Genomic DNA, 18,352 nt, shown 5'->3' on the forward strand with positions numbered 1-18,352 from the left:
GGGGGTAGGGAGGTGAGATTAAGTTTTAATTAATCAACTACCTCCAGTATGAAGCCATCATTGAGTCCCCAAGCCATCTGGTAGAGCCACGTCTTATGGCTGTTTTGAAACATCAGATGGGTGCTATTGAACCAAAAGCTAATAATATGGCTCAGAGGCAGTAATTGTTATTCAGGTATCCTGGTTTTGTTTGATTTGGTTAAATGAGTAATAAAAACTCTGTAATATATGATTAGTGGAGTGCTTGGTGCTCCTTAAGGTTAATTGTTTCATTGCCCAACTAGATAATTTTATAAGAGAAAGTGAGTATGGGGTTTGTTCCCTTTTTATAGAGAGAGCAAAGCAATATTAGTATAATATAATAGTACAGTGCAGTATAGTACAGCACAGCACAGCACAGCATAGTACAAGTTTTTTGTATTCTGTTCAGTTGTGACCAATTCTTGAATACTGGCTTTTTTTAGCAAGATTTTTCAGAATTGGTTTGCTATTGCCTCTTTCCTAGGGCTGACAGAAAGTGACAGGCCCAAAGTCACTCAGCCAGCTTTCATAATTAAGGCAAGACCAAAACTTACAGTCTCCTTGTTTTTTTAACCACTTCACTAAACTGGTTCTCACCTGAAATACCTAGAATGCACTAATACTGTTGCAAGTAAAATTCTTTTTTAAAAAGGGGAACGTATAGTGTGATTTTGAATGCTTAATTATGATATTTATCATCTAAGTTATTTATGGACAAGCAAAAATTATCTCTCCAATAAAGCCATCTCTCATATAGTGTGGATTATATGATGCTATATGCTATAATTATTTTTTAAATAATTAATTGCATTGGGTATGCACAGGCAACTATTTTCCAACCAATATTACACCAAAGTGTAAATTGCTTAAGCCAGTCATTGGGCAGACTATCATCAAGCCTTTGAGGTTAGAGATTTTCCCACAGCAGGATCTAAAATTAAGGAGACCACAGGCACGGCATTACAACTTGACAAATAAAAAGAAATCACTTATCAAATGTCCATTCATATGCCTAGATAAGCCACCTCTTTCTTCAACTATTGTATAGGCTTACAATTTTTTTTTAAAAAAGACAGTCCTTGTTCCAAATTGACAAATGAACAAAAGAAAAAGATGTATGGGCATATACAACATTTTTTTTAAAAAAAAAAACATGTTTTCAATTATTTCAAGGGTTTTGCAACTTTAATTAAAGAATGGCCTGGGAACCTGTACAACAATCCAGTCATTGTCCATGCTGTATTGGACCATCTGAAGAGAGATCCACAGAACAGGACATTGCTGAAAACTCTAGCAGAGTTGTAAGTCTGTTGACTCATGAATTCAAATGATATCCATAATTGACTATCATCTAAATAACCAGTTGCGGTTCTTTCCTTCAATAATCAGAATTTTAAATATGTTTTTCTACATAAATCTAGTTTGACTTCTTCCCATGTCTACTTTTGTGGGTGGAAGTTCAAATATTTATTAAGTTTCATTTGAAAATATTTATATCAACAGAAAGTTTGTTTTAGAAGTAGTATTATTGTACTTTAGTTTTTCATGTGTAAAATTTGTGAGGAAGGGAAGAAAAATCTAATTAAGATGCTCCCAAGTATCAGAATTTGATATCTTGCTTCTTTTTCTTGCAATCCACACTCATGAATGCTATTATTCATGCTGCATCAACCTTAATACTTATGTCAATGGTCCAACTAACGAGCCCAAAAAAAGGGCAATTGAGTCCCAAAGAGTAAAACTTTATTGGACACACCATCTTGCAACTGAAGTAGCAAAACCAGCTCTGGGTTTTTCCGCACAAAAGTTTACCAAATTAAACAATAGATTCCCTTGCCCCCATCTCTCGGGTGTTCACATTGTCCAATGTTACAATTTTTGTTGTTGTTATGGGAATAGTACTTCTCAAGTGAGCACTTGCAGTACTGACCTTGGCATTTTGCAGGTTCTCACTTTTTGTGCTTGGCTTCTTGGCAGCCCGTTTCCTCTCTTTGCTTCCCCCCCCCTTTCGTTGGCAAGTTGATTAGTGTTAGAAACTAGAAGGCAATAAAGTGATCCAATCTTGACAAGCTGATCTCCTGGAAAAATATTAAACACAAACATCATCATTACTCAAAAATCCTTAGCGTTCAATTTCGGACGTTGAGGGTATTTGGCATGTAACCTTCTTATTAACTTGTCTGCATTAACATTATGGCAATTACCCATTCAGCATCAGCAGAGGGATAGCCTTTCCACTGCACTAAGTACTGTAACTTCCCCTTAAAATGTCTTGAGTCCAGTATTTTATTAATCTCATAATGTTCCTTACCAGCCACTATAACACAAGGAGGGGCTTCTTTCCAATTGGTCTTAGGTGAGAGCTTTAATGTGGTTTTAATAGGCTGCAGTGGAACACTGGATGGATTCTTCTTAAGAATCGGTAACTTTCGGTAACTGCAATTCGACAATAACTGGGTTTATAATCCAAACGATTGGGGAGGGTCCTATATACTTAGTACTTAGTTTCTTACAGGGTTATTTCAGCTTTAGTTATTTGGTAGATGGGTATACCTTATCCCCAATACTAAATTTCTTTTTTGGTCAGTCTGCTTCTTTTGTGACTCCCTGGCTTTAATTACTGGCTTTTGGATATCCATCCATTCAGCTAGAGATACTGAGGAGGTAGGTTCCCTTAGAAGCTCTGACATCGGTATGAATTCACTCCCATAGCTACTTTGAATGGGGTGAACCCAGTGCTACCTGACTTTAATACGTTACTGAGCATTGAGAGATTCTGTTGAACAGAACCTCCCAATGTTGTTGTTTCATCCAACTTTTTCTCTTTGTGTTTTTCAACTTGACTCTTAGACTGCCTTGGTCACTAGATCTTTGCTAGTTACTTATGCTGGAAAGAAATGCTCAGCTCTGGGATTGACTCTGAGGTGTGTTTTTTTAGGCTCAATAGGAAATATGTAGATTCAGCTCCAGGAGAACTGAGAGGGAAAAAAGTAAGACCCACACTCCATTTTCACCTCTCCCCATTTGCACTATACCTGAAATAACTTACAGAGAAGCTGTTTTAAGAACAATGGACAAAATTCTTGATACAGTGAAAACTGTACCTGACAGACAGACCTAAGCAGGTAAGAGATAGGTAGGTAGGTAGGTAGGTAGATAGGTAGGTAGATAGATACTTTTTTACTTTTTCAATCTGTTCTGTTTTAATTATTTTAAATATTAAAATAAAACTTTTAATGGGGAAAATGAAGTTTTAATAAAGAATTAAAGGGATTCAGAGAAAGGGAATTCTGTTGAAAATATTATTAAAATCACAGCACAGAAATCATGGTACAAAAACAAATATTCCAGATTGCAGTTTTTTTTTCTTTTATATTCAAGTTATTGGAGGGTTGAAGGAAACTGCTTTTCAAACATGTTTCATTTTCTTAAGTTTTTACACAGCAAGGTCCACATATAAATATGTCCTTCTATTTCGTGGTCTTCTCAAAAATGCCTGAATAGATCCTTAACAATACCCCAGGTTTGCCTGCACTATTTAAGGTTTTTACTATCCATGAAGCATATCTTAATCAGAAAGGCTAAGGATCATTGAGGGTCTATATGGAAGAAAATTGAAGGAAAAAGTGACATCCTATTACTTTTCTAATATATGTAGGCAGAAAATGTTTTCTGTTATTCCAAATAACTATGGGATGTTTTAGCCAAATGATTTCTGTGCTATTGGATTGCTTTCTCAAAATGCCTACATCTAAGTCTATTCATAGCATATGATCTTTCTTATTAGGTATACCTATGACCAGCGCTATAGAAAGGCACTTGAAATTTACCTCACACTGAGACATAAAGATGTTTTCCAGCTGATCCACAAACACAATCTTTTCAGTTCCATCAGGGACAAAATTGTTCTACTAATGGAGTTTGATTCAGAGGTATGATGGATTTCAAGTATATGTTAACACTTTTTTCTCCTTAAGATTGCTTGCAGATAAAAATAAACTGAGTTTAACAACCTGAGCTTTTTATTATGATGTTAGATAACAGTAGATTAGTTATAACAATCACATAATTGGTACTAACAATAATGCTTGCTTTTTCTGAATTTTTTTTAGAAGTGGAAAAGATACATTGGGTTAAGGAAAAAGACATAATATTATATTGGGAGGAGATTCTTAATTTTTTTTATTTTAATCCATAATTGTCATATAAGTGTTCCCAAATTGAAAGAACAAAATGGTAAAAAAATATAGCTTAGTCCATAAACTATTTTAAACAACAGGCATTTTCTTAAAGGATCCAATAGTCTTTTCAAATGAGCATGGGAGATAGTGAGCCATGCTGTTTAATAGTAAGGAAAATATTTTAATTTAGCACACAGATGCAGTATGAATCTTTTCATTCTGTTCTGTTTGCTGTTGGCTAATCTGTTTGTAAAAGTTCTGCTAATATAATTTGATTCAAGAGATAACAATTCTGGTTTTCCTGGAGATTCTCCATTTCCTCCCCAGTATTATTATTTTTGAGGGAATGAAGATAGCTAAACTCAAGTGACAGAAATGTCAGATTACAGTGATTTTTTTCCAATAAACATGATAGTCTTCCTAAATTTGATGTTCTTAATATAGCTCCCAGTATTCCTCTTTAGTACTGGTAAAAGTTTGTATGAATGGGAAAGATGGTTGTTGCAGTCCAACATACAGAAAAACACCAGGTTAAGAAAAGCTAAATACATTGTTATGTGTTTCAGCCTTGAACTTCTATTTGTAGTAAAAGGAGCTGCATAAAGAATGTAGATTTTCACATTCCATTCCCTAAGAAAAATCAAATATGACTTAGGCTGAAATCTACTATCATTCACCTTTCCTAAGTAATTTGCTTTAGTGACTGATTTAGGTTGTTTAAACCAGCTTTTTGATTGCTATCAAGCATCAGCTGTGTGAACTCATAGTGAACTTCAGAATTCAAATATTTTAACCGTAGGCTACAATTGAGGATAGGTTGTTTTTTCATGGATGGATGTCAGTCTTCACTCCTGGCAACTGTCTGCACAAGTCGCTATGTTTTTCTTGACAAGAGTTTTGGAAATGGTTTGCCCTTGCTTTCTTCAAAGGTCTGAGAGAGACCTAAGGGCCCAAGACCTTTCATCTGGCTTTGCGCTTAAAGCAGGACTATAACTCATACTCTCCTGCTTTCTTGCCTAGTGCCTTTAAGTATTACATCAAACTGGCTCTCCTAAGCTGCAATAGAATCCTATCATTACCATCTAATTTTGTACCAGTATTTGTATCATTCTTCTTCCTGGGTGTGCAACTGCCATTATGTCACAGCTATGCCATTTTTCTTCAAGACAGCTCATCAGTCTGTAAATGTTTGTAAACATTTAAAATTTTGACTTTTGTCTATCTGTTCTGTATCATGGACTTCTTTTTTTTTCCTTTAGAAAGCTGTTGACATGTTTTTGGATAATGAAGATAAAATCTCTGTGAGTTTAAGCATCTAATTATGGTATTATTGGATGATTGCCCTATCATCTTTTATAAATAATGGCTAAGTAATTTGTCAGAAAAACAGTTAAGTTTTAAATCTTAATGCTCTTTGGTTTTAGATTGATAAAGTTGTGGAAGAATTAAAAGATAGGCCTGAACTGCAGCATGTGGTAAGTATATTAGTTTGTTCTTTATCTTAACACATAAGAGGCAAAAATCCTTCTATACAGTGGCACAATTAAATAGTCCAATTTTAGCAACAGAAATACTATAGTGGTATAGAATATTTAAAGATAGAAATTTAGCCATTTTTATTAAAGAAAAGCACGCGGTTGGCCAAGAGAACCTACTGAGTCTGTCTAACATCGCAATAATGCTAGTTTCATCTCAGTATAGTGTCCAAGTGGGATACCATCAAGTTAAGCTTGATTCCTGAAAATGTCCATGCTGTTTTCTTGTCAATAAAGACAGTTTGTCACTGACTCCTTCTGGATTTTTAAAATTTGCCCTGATTAATCAATCTGAGATTTTATGGTGGCCTCAAAATCTTAATCAGATTTGACCCTGTTTAATATTGTGGATCAGCCTGGGTTGCTTATTTACTGCTAGTTTTTCTGCTTATTAAATCCCATAATGCATTAGCCAATTATAGCACAGACCATCCTTCCCTAATCCTCCAGATGTAGTTATTCTGGCTGATACAGAAGCTTAGTTCATCACATTGTAAATCATTGGCATGGGAAAGACTAATATTCCAGCATATCTTCCTTCCCCCATTTTTTTCCATGTGAGTTGTGTTGGAGAGTGAGTGATTGGCCCAAAGTCACCAAGTTGACTTTCATGAATAAGGCGTGACTTTATATTATATATGTATATATTATTTATATTATATTTTATAACATAAAATATTATGAAACTATTGTATTGTACTAGATTATAATAATACTAATTCTTATACCACACCACCATTATTACATTTATATTAACGCTGAACCTTTCAAGGAGATTGCAAAATCTGTTTGGGTAGACTAATCTTTGATACAAGATCTTGAGGATCACATAATATATAATTTCAACAAATGATTGTTCTTGGCCTTATACTTGATGAGAAAATGCGCTCAAGTAGCAGTTCCAGTAAAGGATCTCTGGGTCAGAGTATACTAAATTGTACTTACATTCATGGACATTCATCTGGAAGTGCTATATTTAGCCATCACTCCTGCATATACCACTTTCTTGGAACTGAGATATTTGTGAGGAAGAATTAGCAGGCTGGGAAAAGCTAAACTAAATTTCTACAGAGGCCAACTTATTCTACATATGCAAGTTGTACATAAGCTAGAGAGGCCAATTTTGTGCAAAGTAATTAACAGAGCCAGATTTTACATCAGGACTCAAAGCAAAGATAGAATAATAATAGAGCATTGCAACGTCTCAGAATCTCCATTACAGATTTCAGAGTAATTATTTTTGGAGAGGGGAGGGGGAAATTACAAGCATAATTAAGGTAAAAATTGGTTAACTTTGATGCATCAAAAAGTATATATTGAAACCTATATAAATGGGTTTTTAACATTACAATGATCAATTAATAGATTATAATCATAATATGTCTCACATATAACACGAATCTGGCTTCCTGTTTCCTTTCTCCCATCTCAGCCAATTTAAATCTTATATCAAGTTTAAACATTCCATTTAGCTGGGAAGTAAGCATGAAAGTTCATGAAAGTATATGCCTTTTAACACATTTGTTAGTGTGAAAAGATGCTCCCAGACTCCTCCTGATTTTTGGCAATCACAGAGTAAAATGACTTCAATCTACAGTGTAATTCTAATCATTGATTTTTCCTTGAACTTCTTCATCCCTTTCTTTATGATATAAGGAAGAAATATAAATAAAACACCGTACCTTGTTCTTAATCAAATTTGCCATCAATTAGCAAGGCTAAGGAAGGTGAAATATTGTATTGATTAGCCTGATAGTCTTTTTGAGAGGTTGGTTTTCTTTGGGATTTATACTTAAGGAAATTGGAAAACTAAATTAGTTATTCTGAAATCCATATTTGGGATGAGTTCTTATGGTTTGATTCTTTTGGTTGGTTTATAGTATTTGCATAAGCTGTTCAAGAGAGATCATCATAAAGGTCAAAAGTATCATGAGAAACAAATTAGTCTGTATGCTGAATACGACCGGCCAAATTTACTCCCTTTTTTGAAAAATAGCACCCATTGCCCATTGGAAAAGGTAAGGTAGATGTCTCAAAATATGACTTTTTTCACCTAGTATAGTAGTGATTGGTTTATTTATTTATTTATTTATTTTGCTCTTGTATTTATTTATTTTGCTCTTGTATTAATCAGAATCAGCTTGGTATTTGTTTTCAATCTGCAACTCTTTATGTAATACTACCCTCTGCTGGAAAACATGTGAACTAAATGTAATGATTTACTCCTGGATTTACTGCAGAATACCACTGTTCTTTATTTTAATAGTTATGCATTTATTTATTTGAAATATTCGATATCATGCTGTTTAATCCTAAGTAATATCAATATTTTTAAAAGCAATGTTTGCAATAAAATAGTACCGTTAAACAGAAAATTAGACTTGCACTAAGCTAAAACTTTTTATAAACTAAAATCAACTATTTTGCTTTTTAGCATTGCAAAACAGTAATTTGATTGGTAGCCAGGGAGCTTTTCTAGGACAAGATTTGCTGATCTGGAGAATCTTAAATTCTTAAATTCTGGGATCAAGATTCATATCCCTATTAGAGCAGGGAGCTAACTCCCTGATTCAGTTTGTCTAATAGATTGGTTGTTATAGGGATAAAATGAAAGGCAAACTCCCCTCTTCCCTGCCCTCCCCTAGGATTACCATCTGGAATTTCTATAAAGAAGATGAGAAATAAATCCACGTAGAATATTTCTTTTTTTTCCCCTCTCTTTTATTATATTATATTTGGTGTCAAGTGAGCAGAAAATAGAGAAGTCTTAAACTATATAAATTATAAATTCTAGCCTCCTGCATTTGCTTTTGTAATATTTTCCAGGTTTCTTGCCTATGTTTATCATGCATTTCTGTTTATGAAATATCTTTAAAAAATTCCTTGGGAATTTTGCTTCCCAACTGTATGCTATAGATGCTAATTCTACAAAAAATCACTGGGCTGGTCTTTCTGGAATTATTTAGAAGTTTTAAATTAAGGTCACCTATGTACTCTTATTCGTTATATTTAGAAATGATTCTATAAGGCAATGAATAAAATGTGTCTTTTAGCATTCATCAAACTAGAAAAAGGTGGATGTTCATTAACTTTCGGCAACATTGTTATATTCCACTGACTGCAATGGACCTTAGAGATGTGCAGCTAATCTCATTATTTATCGATGACATTAAACTGTTTTATATTAACACTTTGTTTTTGAAATTACAGGCTCTTGAAATTTGTCAGCAAAGATTCTTTGTTGAAGAGACTGTTTATCTTTTGAGTAAGTAGCTTTATTGTGTTTCATTTTGTTTGGTTTTACTGAGAAATTATCAAACCGGTATTTCTATCACCTGTATAAAGTGTGTTATACCCTTGTTAAGGTACTATACATCCCTGTTAAGATACCAGGTTTTTTAAATATAAAAAACTAGATAAAGATATATCACTTCAAAAAAATTTCTACCTTTAATATAACATATAAGCTGTACAATTGAATTGAAGAGCAAACTGAAATATTTTAAAGGGAAAAATAAACATCTTACAATAATAATAATAATAATAATAATAATAATAATAATAATAATAATAATAATAATAATAATAATAAAGTTGGAAGGGACCTTGGAGGTCATCTAGTCCAACCCCCTGCTCAGGCAGGAAACCCTATACCATTTCAGACAAATGGCTGTCCAGTCTCTTCTTAAAAACTTCCAGTGTTGTTCCACTTATGTGATTGCATAAGTGTGCATACCCTTAAATTAACACTTTGTTTAAGAACCTTTTGATTTTATGACACAAGCAGAGTTACCATGAGTTAAGATGGGCATCAATAAATGGTATAAAGAAAATAAAAGAATAAATGGCATTATTATGTCATTTTGGAAAAGGCAGGCACAGCCACACTTCTCTGTGCATTAATGATTCACCTGTGGAGATGGTTACCAGCATCAAATTCCTGGGTGTGCAGCTAACAAGTAGGCTGACTTGGCCGCTCAACAGTGAGAAACTGGTGAAGTGGGCACAACAGTGCCTGCATTTTCTGCATCGCATGAGAAAAGCACATCTTCCTTCCCCTGTCCTGACCACTTTCTACAGAGGGACGATCGAGAGCATCCTGTCATACAGCATCACAGTCTGATTTAGAAGCATCACTGCTTCAGACAGGAAGGCGGTGCAGAGAGTGGTGAGAATGGCTGAAAAGATCATTGGCAATTCCCTCCCTCCCATCCAGGACATAGCACAGAAGCGCTGCTTGAGCAGGGTCTGCAGGATTATCTGGGACACTACACATCTTCTTCACAACCTGTTTTCCTTGTAACCTTCTGGAAGGAGGCTTTGTGGTATCCGAAGCAGAGCATCCAGATTCAGCCATAGTTTCATTCCCTACAGCATTAACCTTGTGAACTCTCAAGCTTCCTCCTTCCATTATATATTCAAGATGGACAGTATTTAATATTCATTTGCTACATATATGTAGGGATGTGGGTCTATACATATGTTGTTCATAGTATGTTTAGGTGTGCGTCATGTATGTGTTTCACTTTGAGAGCGGGCAACTAAATTTCATTTTTGATGTGTGCCGTTGTGCCCACAGTAAAAAAATGACAATAAAGCTTATCTTATCTTACCTTGGGAATCTGCCCATTCTTCCCTGCAGTTGTGCTCCAAATCTGTCAGATTGTGGGGGCATCTCCCATACACAGCCCTCTTCATGTCATTCCATAGATTTTCACTTGTTTCAGGTCAAGGCTCTGACTAGGGCATTTTGATCATATTCTGGTGAAGCCATTTTGTTGTTATTTGGAGGTATGCTTTGGGTCATTGTTGTGTTGAAAGGTGAAATTCATCTTCAGCTTTTTAACAGAGACCTGACAATTTTATGTCAAAAATTGACTGATTATTTGAAACTATTTATAATTCCCTCCACGTTGACTAAAGTTCCAGTCCCAGCTGACAAAAAGCAGACCGAAAGCATAATGCTTCAACCACCATAGTTCACTGTGGGTATGGTATACTTTGGGTGATCCTCAGTATTGTTTTTGCACCAGAAATACTTTTTGGAATTATGGCCAAAAAGTTCAGCCTTGGTCTTATTGGACCATAACACAATTTTCCATGCTTTTGTCAAATTTGATGTAGGATTTTACAAAATATAGCAGGCTTCAATGTTCTTTTTTGTAAGAAAAGGCTTTTGTCTTGCTACCCTCCCCATAGCCCAGACATATGAAGAATATGGGAGTTTGCTGTCATATGTAGTACACAACCGGTATTTGCCAGAAATTCCTGCAGCTTCCTTAATCTAGCTGTAGGCTTCTTCGCAGCCTCTCAGGCCAGTTTCTTTTTTTCATCAATTTTGGAGGCACATCCAATTCTTGGTAATGTCACTGTTGTGCCATATTTTCTCCACTTGTTAATGATTGTCTTCATTGTGCTCCACGTTATATCCAATGCCTTGGAAATTTTTTGGTACCTTTTTCTTGACTGATACCTTCCAACAATAAGATCACTTTGATGCTTTGTAAGCTTTTTGCAGACCATGTCTTTTGCTGTAAGAGGCAACAGGGTAAATGTTGGAGACGTGCAGCTGAACTTAAACTGGCTTGATCAGAGATATTCTAATTAATGGCAGGTGTGTATTGACTACTATTTAAGATCAGTTTGAATGTGATTGGTTAATTCTGAACACAGCCACATCCCTAATTACAAGAGCGTGCACATTTATACAGCCATGTTATTGTACTTTTCTTATTGCTATTACCCATCCACCCCGGACTTCAGTTCATTTTTCAATTGAATTGTATAGCTTATATGTTATATTAAATGTAGACAAAATTCTGAAGTGATACATCTTAATCTAATTTTTTTACAACTCAAAAACCTGGCATTTTAACAGGAGTGTATAGACTTTTTATATGCACTATATAATTTTTTTCCAAGATAGGAACTTCAGAAATGAAAAAAAAAAAAGTTGAGGGGGAGGCGAGAATTTTTAAAGCAGTCAAAATAAATGAATGTTAAAAATTGCTGATGTATGATCCAGACTGTTATGGCTACCACAGATGAGTTTTTGCACATCCTGCTGTTCAGATATGATTGTGGATTGTGCTTTGAACAAGAGGCTAATATTCCTAGTATATCTCTTTCTAAAATTCTGAGTTTTTTTGCCTGCAGAGCAGCTTGATTAAAATTTATTACTTAACTAATGTTAACTTAAATTAGAATTAGAATGTTAGTTTTAAATCAACTCTCCAACTGAAAATGTTAGGAAGCTGCATTGTTGATATTTTGCAGCAATCTGAAGGCAGTGAGTTTTTATCCTGGCTGCATTCTGGGGCCTACTTTCTGTGCTGCTTTTTCAACCCTTATTGCTGCATATAATTCAGTATGTTACTGAATTCCACAAGAAGATATTTGAATGTACTCTGGGACTATTGATTTCTTTGGAAATAGAATATATTGCTTTCATTTAAATAGATGCTCTTTCCTAAAAGGAAAAAAAACCCAAGGATTTTAAAGTGTTTCAACAGAGCCTCCCTTAATCTGGAAATATTGTCCAATGATTGTGCTCTCTTTATTTATCTGCATAGTTATTTTTGTTAGGGATTATAAAAGTTGTAGTTTAACCCATCTGAAACCACCCAGTTAGGGAAGGCACTTTTGAAGACAATAAAACCAGAAAGGAAGTGGGGTTCTGCTCATAGAATTAACTGGCACTTTGTTATTGTTTTTAAGGTTTGTTTTTTTCTTTCCAGGTCGAATGGGCAATAGTCGAAGTGCCCTGAAAATGATCATGGAGGAATTAAATGATGTAGATAAAGCTATAGAGTTTGCTAAGGAACAAGATGATGCTGAACTTTGGGAAGACCTTATTTTGTATTCAATTGACAAACCTCGTAAGCAATGTAGTCTTTGCCCAATTTATTATAATATGGTTATGTCTGTATCAATGAGACAGAGAATGAATTTAATTAATGGTAAAGAGGACAGTATAGCCAGATTGATTTGAAAATAATGCTAACTTGAATAATACAAAGAAGTGAATTGCAATATAATCACTGTAATTGAACATCAGCTTAATTATTGAAAGAACATAATGGTGGTAAAAATATAACTGATTACTTTATTCCATAGTTGTGTGACATTTGCTGTTGTCTAACAAATTAGGAAAGGTGCTGGGAACTTTTGGGTTTTCCTAAGAATCTTTATAAAGGCAATTTGCCCTCTTTAATAAAAAAATATTAAATGATATTATGTTTTTTCCTAATAAATTTTTTTTTAAGTATGACTAGACTGTCTTAAGAAAAGAAAGTGCTTCTCCTTGTAAATCTGCAAACATATTATCTTTTATTGCCGGAACTGCTGTGATTTCCATGAAACATTTACTAGTGTTCTTACTGCCAAAATGTAAAGTCAGCAATAGCATTTGCAAGTCATTCCACGAAGAAAATTAATTTTCCTCTGCATGTAAATACATTGTGAGGAACTGGTAGGCTGTTATGATTAAGAAAAAAAACCTTTTAAGGGAAGAAGAGAAAGACTTCTTAAGTGCAAAAGCTGATATGGGAACACAGTGTAAAATTAGAAAATATAATTCTGAGAAACTGAGACTAGAAGTATGGCAGAAAAGCCATAGACAAAGACACAGCCTTCAGAAATAATAAAGTCAGAGGCTTGAGTTAAAGAATAATAGGGTATATCAGGAAGAGGAGAAACTAATAGAATGAGGGTGTAAGAAAACTTCTTGTTCTTGAGAAACAACGTAGATATACCTTACTGAAAGAAAATAATGTGTATGTCTAAATAAATGCTGGCAGGTTTAAAGTCTAGGAACTTGAATACAAAATGTACTGAAAAAATAATGGTATGAATTAGACAGTGAACAAAGAACAAGACACATATGATTTTATGATGTAAGATTAAAAGACTGGTGGAACATGAGAAAATGAATTACAGTAAGACCATCAAGATTATTCTTGCTACTATCAAAGAGAAAATATGAATAAATGGAGATCCACATTAAGTATATCTAAAAAACCAAGATGTCAGCAAACAAAATTAAGACTATCCTTTCAAATTATTCAAAGAATCAGATCTACAAGAAAATCCAGAGCTTTTTAATTGAAGTGTACGGATTAATTTTTTTTAAAAAAAAAAGTCCTGTAAATAACTAGATCTTTCATAGAGATAGCTTTAGCTTTCCATTTGTTTCTCACTCTCTGATTTTAAGAATAATCTACACCACTTAAGAGACTTCCACGTTCTGATTCTGTCTTAAAGGTCCTCTATGTTTTTACAGCTTTTATTACAGGCTTGTTAAACAATATAGGGACTCATGTTGATCCTATTCTCCTGATTCATCGTATTAAGGAAAGCATGGAGATTCCAAACCTGAGAGATTCATTAGTAAAGATTCTTCAGGATTATAATTTGCAGGTAAATTTTAAGATTATGGCTGTCTTTATCCATTCCTCCACTCATGATACCATTGTGCATATTCTTGTGAAGAATGAAAGAAGTTTTTAGGGAAGGGATGACAGTTTAAAGAATAATCATGCCGTAAAAAATAATTTCTCACTCTACTGTATCCTGATCAAGCCATCTTAAAAACTGGGTACCACAGTCTAAAAGGAATGTTAACAAACAAGAAGATTCAGGGGAGGGCCAAGATAGTAAGTCCTGTGAAGAATGGTAAAAGAAACTAAATATGTTAGCTTGCAGAAAAGAAGATTAAAGGGAAATATAGCAATCTTCAGATATGGAAAGAGTTGTCAAATAGAGGAGAAAATGGACTTGTTCTAGGTTGTCCAGGAAGGCAGGATCAGAATTTTAGTATAGGAAACTAGATTCAACTTAGAAATGAGGAGTTATTTCTTGATAGTAAAAGCCATCCACTAGTGAAATAGGTTGCCTCTCAAAAGGAAAATATTTCACTTTACTTGGAGATCTTCAAATAGAAACTCAATCTATCTGAATTGCTTTAGTATATATTATACCAAGCAAGAATTAAAGTAGAGGACCTCTAAGATCCATACCAGCATTATGATTCTTTGGGGGGGGGAAAGGGCAACATTGTATGGGTATAATAAGTGCCAAGGCATCACCTGTGTTCATTTTTTTTATTTATGCACTGGTAGCCCCTCATCCAAAGGAAATTCAAGAAATTTCATATTGGACAATGTGGTTCAGGCAATACTGTCATCCAGATGTGGTTTGCATTAGGTAGCATGCTTGCCACTGTATTTATAAAAATAGGATGAAGATCACTAAATTTGGTAATGTCATTGTCCTCACTGACAATAATTTAAGCCTATCTAATAATGGCAATATTATGAGATGGTGTTCTAATATTCATAGCAGGGCAAAACAAAGTTGTCTGTCTGGAATTAAAAAGTAAGTAAGTTAAAGCTGCATTCTAAAAATCCCTGCATTTTATATCTCACTATTCAATGAAGTGAATATTAAATCATAAATAAAGTAGAGTACTGACAAATGCAGTTTAATTTATATAGCCATAAAATTGTGCATTCTGTTAAAGTAGAGCCACTCATGCATCAAAAGTGACACATGCCTTGGAGCGGTGTTTAGCTAGTAGAAAATAAATTGCTGTTTCATTGGCAGTGTTTTCTTATTATAATTAAATCACAATCGACACTCTGACAAGTCTGCCAGGGAGAGCAAAATTACATTGAATTTTAAGCAATAAAACAGTATTTTCCTAATTTTGACTCTTCACATGTGCACACGGACATGCATGTGCACATACGCACACACGAAGGATCCTGTATTTTCAACAGCCATGCATGCAAAACTTTCAAAGAAAATGAATATTTTGCTTTCATAAATTACTAAAAAAAAGGATCTTTCCAATTGAGCCATAGGATTTCTAATACTCTAGTAAACTGAATTTTATATAAAATATGTTCTTGTTTTCTTTAGCTTTCAGATATTCATTTTTCATATAGCAGGGACTTTTCAGGCCAAGTTGGCTCCTCCACTTATTTGAGGGATAGACTTTCATTTATCTACCTATTTAGGTAGGACCTACTGTTCATACAATTCTCATTTATCCTTTATTTAATATCAAATATTCATATTACTTTCTGTGTCGGTCACTTCTTTATCATAGCCATATTCAGTGATAATCCTTGATTCAAACTGATAACTTTCAGTTAAAATTCCAAATATTTGTGTTAAAATTCTGCTTTGCTCTTTGTAAAACTCATGCAAAATTTCCTGTATCGTGTGTTTATTCTCCTAATTCAGCAACTTTAAGAAGTGTGGACTTCCATGGTAAAACTGGATTAACTTAAAGAAAATACAAAAAAAACCACTATTACTGTCAGAATCCAATTATATTTCATCTTTAAATTATCAAATATAGAAACTCCCAATTCTGCCTTCTCTGGATTCTGCCATAAGAGGGAGAGAAGGGGGAGAACAAAGGGGCTTTATGGCCCTCACTTCCTTCTTTACACTTCAAAGAGCTGAATGCTGAATGTGTGTTTATTGTAACCTCGAAGCGTTAACATACCAAAGGAGGGAAGTTGCCTTTCATGTAGTTATCTGAAGTCTCCATCCAGACGGAAGAAAGAAGAAAGGGAGTGGAATTGTGATACTTGAAACTATCACTGGAAGGGGGGTTGATTGGGTGGGACTACTGGGGAACCCCTTAAAACCTTGAATGGGAGAGCTTGGACCCCAAGTCCTGTCTAGCATGCCTGCAACCATTTTCTCTTAATAAAGGATTCCTGTTGGAAGAATTATTCCAAGAGTTCTGTCTTCTTAAGATGCAAAGTGGGGTGGGTCCTTACATTAGACAGGACTTGCAAAATTAATCCACCTGGAAGGGAGACCCTTGCCGGGGGATTTTGCAAAAAATTTACCATGTCAGACAATGGAGCAAGAGAGGGGGAAAACTCCCTGGAAAGAGAGCCGCTGACCCAGTTGGAACCTTGCCAGATGTTGGGATCCGAGAGGCCAGATTCCTCAGGAGAAGAAGTGGTGGAGACACAGGACCACAAGCCTCGCTGGTCGATGGACGTTGGAAAGAAAAGTGAGTGGGGAAAGGAATCAAGAAAGGTGACCCTGAGACGGGGGACCAAGCAACCAGAATGGAAGCAGGAGATGGAGAAATCCCTGCACACAAGTGAAGAGGGAGGAAGCTGGGCACCGTACTCAGACTGGATCCTAGAGAAAGCTATTGACCTGATGAAGAGAACTCTCAGCTCCCTAGGAGAGGAGAATACTGAACCCTACGGCCGCCCCAGTTCCTGGAGCCGCAAAGGGAGAGACACCGAGGGGGACATGGAACCTGCAACCCCAGGGACATCTACTGATCCAGGAGCTCCCACCCCCTACGGGACCACAGATGGCAATCTGGACGGAAGGCACTACCACCCACAACAGAGGCACCGATCCATTCCAAGACGTCCACCGTTGGAAGTGAAATTCAAAGGGGAGCCAACACGCTTGGGGTTTTTCCTAACCCAAGTCCTCAGCTACATGGAGGAATATGGGCAGGATATTCCCAGCGACAAAGCCCGCATCCGGATCGTGCAATCTGCCCTGGATGGACCAGCTGCAGATTGGGTAGTGAACTTGCATGACTCCAATGCCCCAGAACTCAGTAACTTCAACCGTTTCATGTCCTCTTTGAGAAGACGATTTGAAGACCCCCTGGCTGATCGCAAAGCCCGTGAAAGAATAACAACGACGAGGCAGGGCAAACGCCCAGTGGCTGAGTATACACAAGAATTCCGGGCCATTGCCAGCAAACTGAATTGGCCAGAAGACATCCTCCTTGGCCATTTCAAAGACGGACTAAACTATGATCTATATGATGCTTGCCTGCCCCGAGGGGACCCACATCGACTTGAGGAATGGTACGTCTTGGCAGAGGAAGCAGAGATCGACATATTGAAGAGGCACCGCCGAGGAAAACAATGGAGCCGCCCCCCGCCTAAGCTGACACACCAACCGGTGAAATCATCGGATACAGCCAAGAAGCAAATGGGATGTTTCAAGTGCGGAAGAGAAGGGCATCGAGCTGTAGAATGCCGCTCAAAGGCCCCCCAGCACAACCCAGACAGATCCCCAATCAACAAACCCGGAAAGTATTCAGCTAAGCCAAAAGAAACGGCCATGAGAATGATGGAAATTGCAGAAACCCCCACCTCTGCTCACCAAGGGGAAAGACTCCAGCCTACACCACAGGGCCGGTGGATGCCTCAGATGACAGCTCGGAGGGCGAACCCCTGGTAAGTGGATGCATCACACCCATCTTCAAAACAGTGACTATATTAATCCCCCCCATGCCCGAAGCTGTGAAGGTGAAAGCCTTAATAGACTCTGGCTGTACCCGCTGCCTCATTAGCCCAACACTAGTGGGGAATCTGGGCATCCCATCCAGGAGACTGGAACAACCAATCTCATTTGGCCAGCTAGATGGATCCATAGCAGGGGGGGTGCCAGCTACCCTAGCCACTTTGCCAATACATCTCTCCCTGGGCAACCATGAAGAGGACTTAACGTTTGTGGTGACCCCAGGTATGGAATGCCCAATGATTCTAGGGATGGAATGGTTGAAAAAATGGAACCCCTGGGTAAATTGGAGGACGACAGAAATCAAAT

The 18,352-nt window shown here is 36.2% G+C and overlaps 1 protein-coding gene across 3 annotated transcripts in view; it reads left to right on the forward strand.

The window, feature by feature from the left end:
• VPS41 (VPS41 subunit of HOPS complex) overlaps positions 1-18,352 on the forward strand; it is a 169,907-nt gene that overhangs the window by 133,737 nt on the left and 17,818 nt on the right. For all 3 annotated transcript variants that reach the window (XM_039336737.1, XM_039336738.1, XM_039336740.1), the window contains exons 18-25: positions 1,195-1,322; positions 3,809-3,953; positions 5,462-5,503; positions 5,627-5,677; positions 7,618-7,755; positions 8,948-9,002; positions 12,475-12,615; positions 14,019-14,155. In XM_039336737.1, coding sequence (XP_039192671.1) covers positions 1,195-1,322; positions 3,809-3,953; positions 5,462-5,503; positions 5,627-5,677; positions 7,618-7,755; positions 8,948-9,002; positions 12,475-12,615; positions 14,019-14,155 — 837 coding nt within the window. The remainder of the gene's footprint in view (positions 1-1,194; positions 1,323-3,808; positions 3,954-5,461; positions 5,504-5,626; positions 5,678-7,617; positions 7,756-8,947; positions 9,003-12,474; positions 12,616-14,018; positions 14,156-18,352) is intronic.

The sequence above is a fragment of the Crotalus tigris genome, unplaced genomic scaffold (genome assembly GCF_016545835.1).
Source record: "Crotalus tigris isolate CLP2741 ecotype Arizona unplaced genomic scaffold, ASM1654583v1 scf7180000017666.379230911805:20528666, whole genome shotgun sequence".
NCBI lineage: Eukaryota > Metazoa > Chordata > Lepidosauria > Squamata > Viperidae > Crotalus > Crotalus tigris.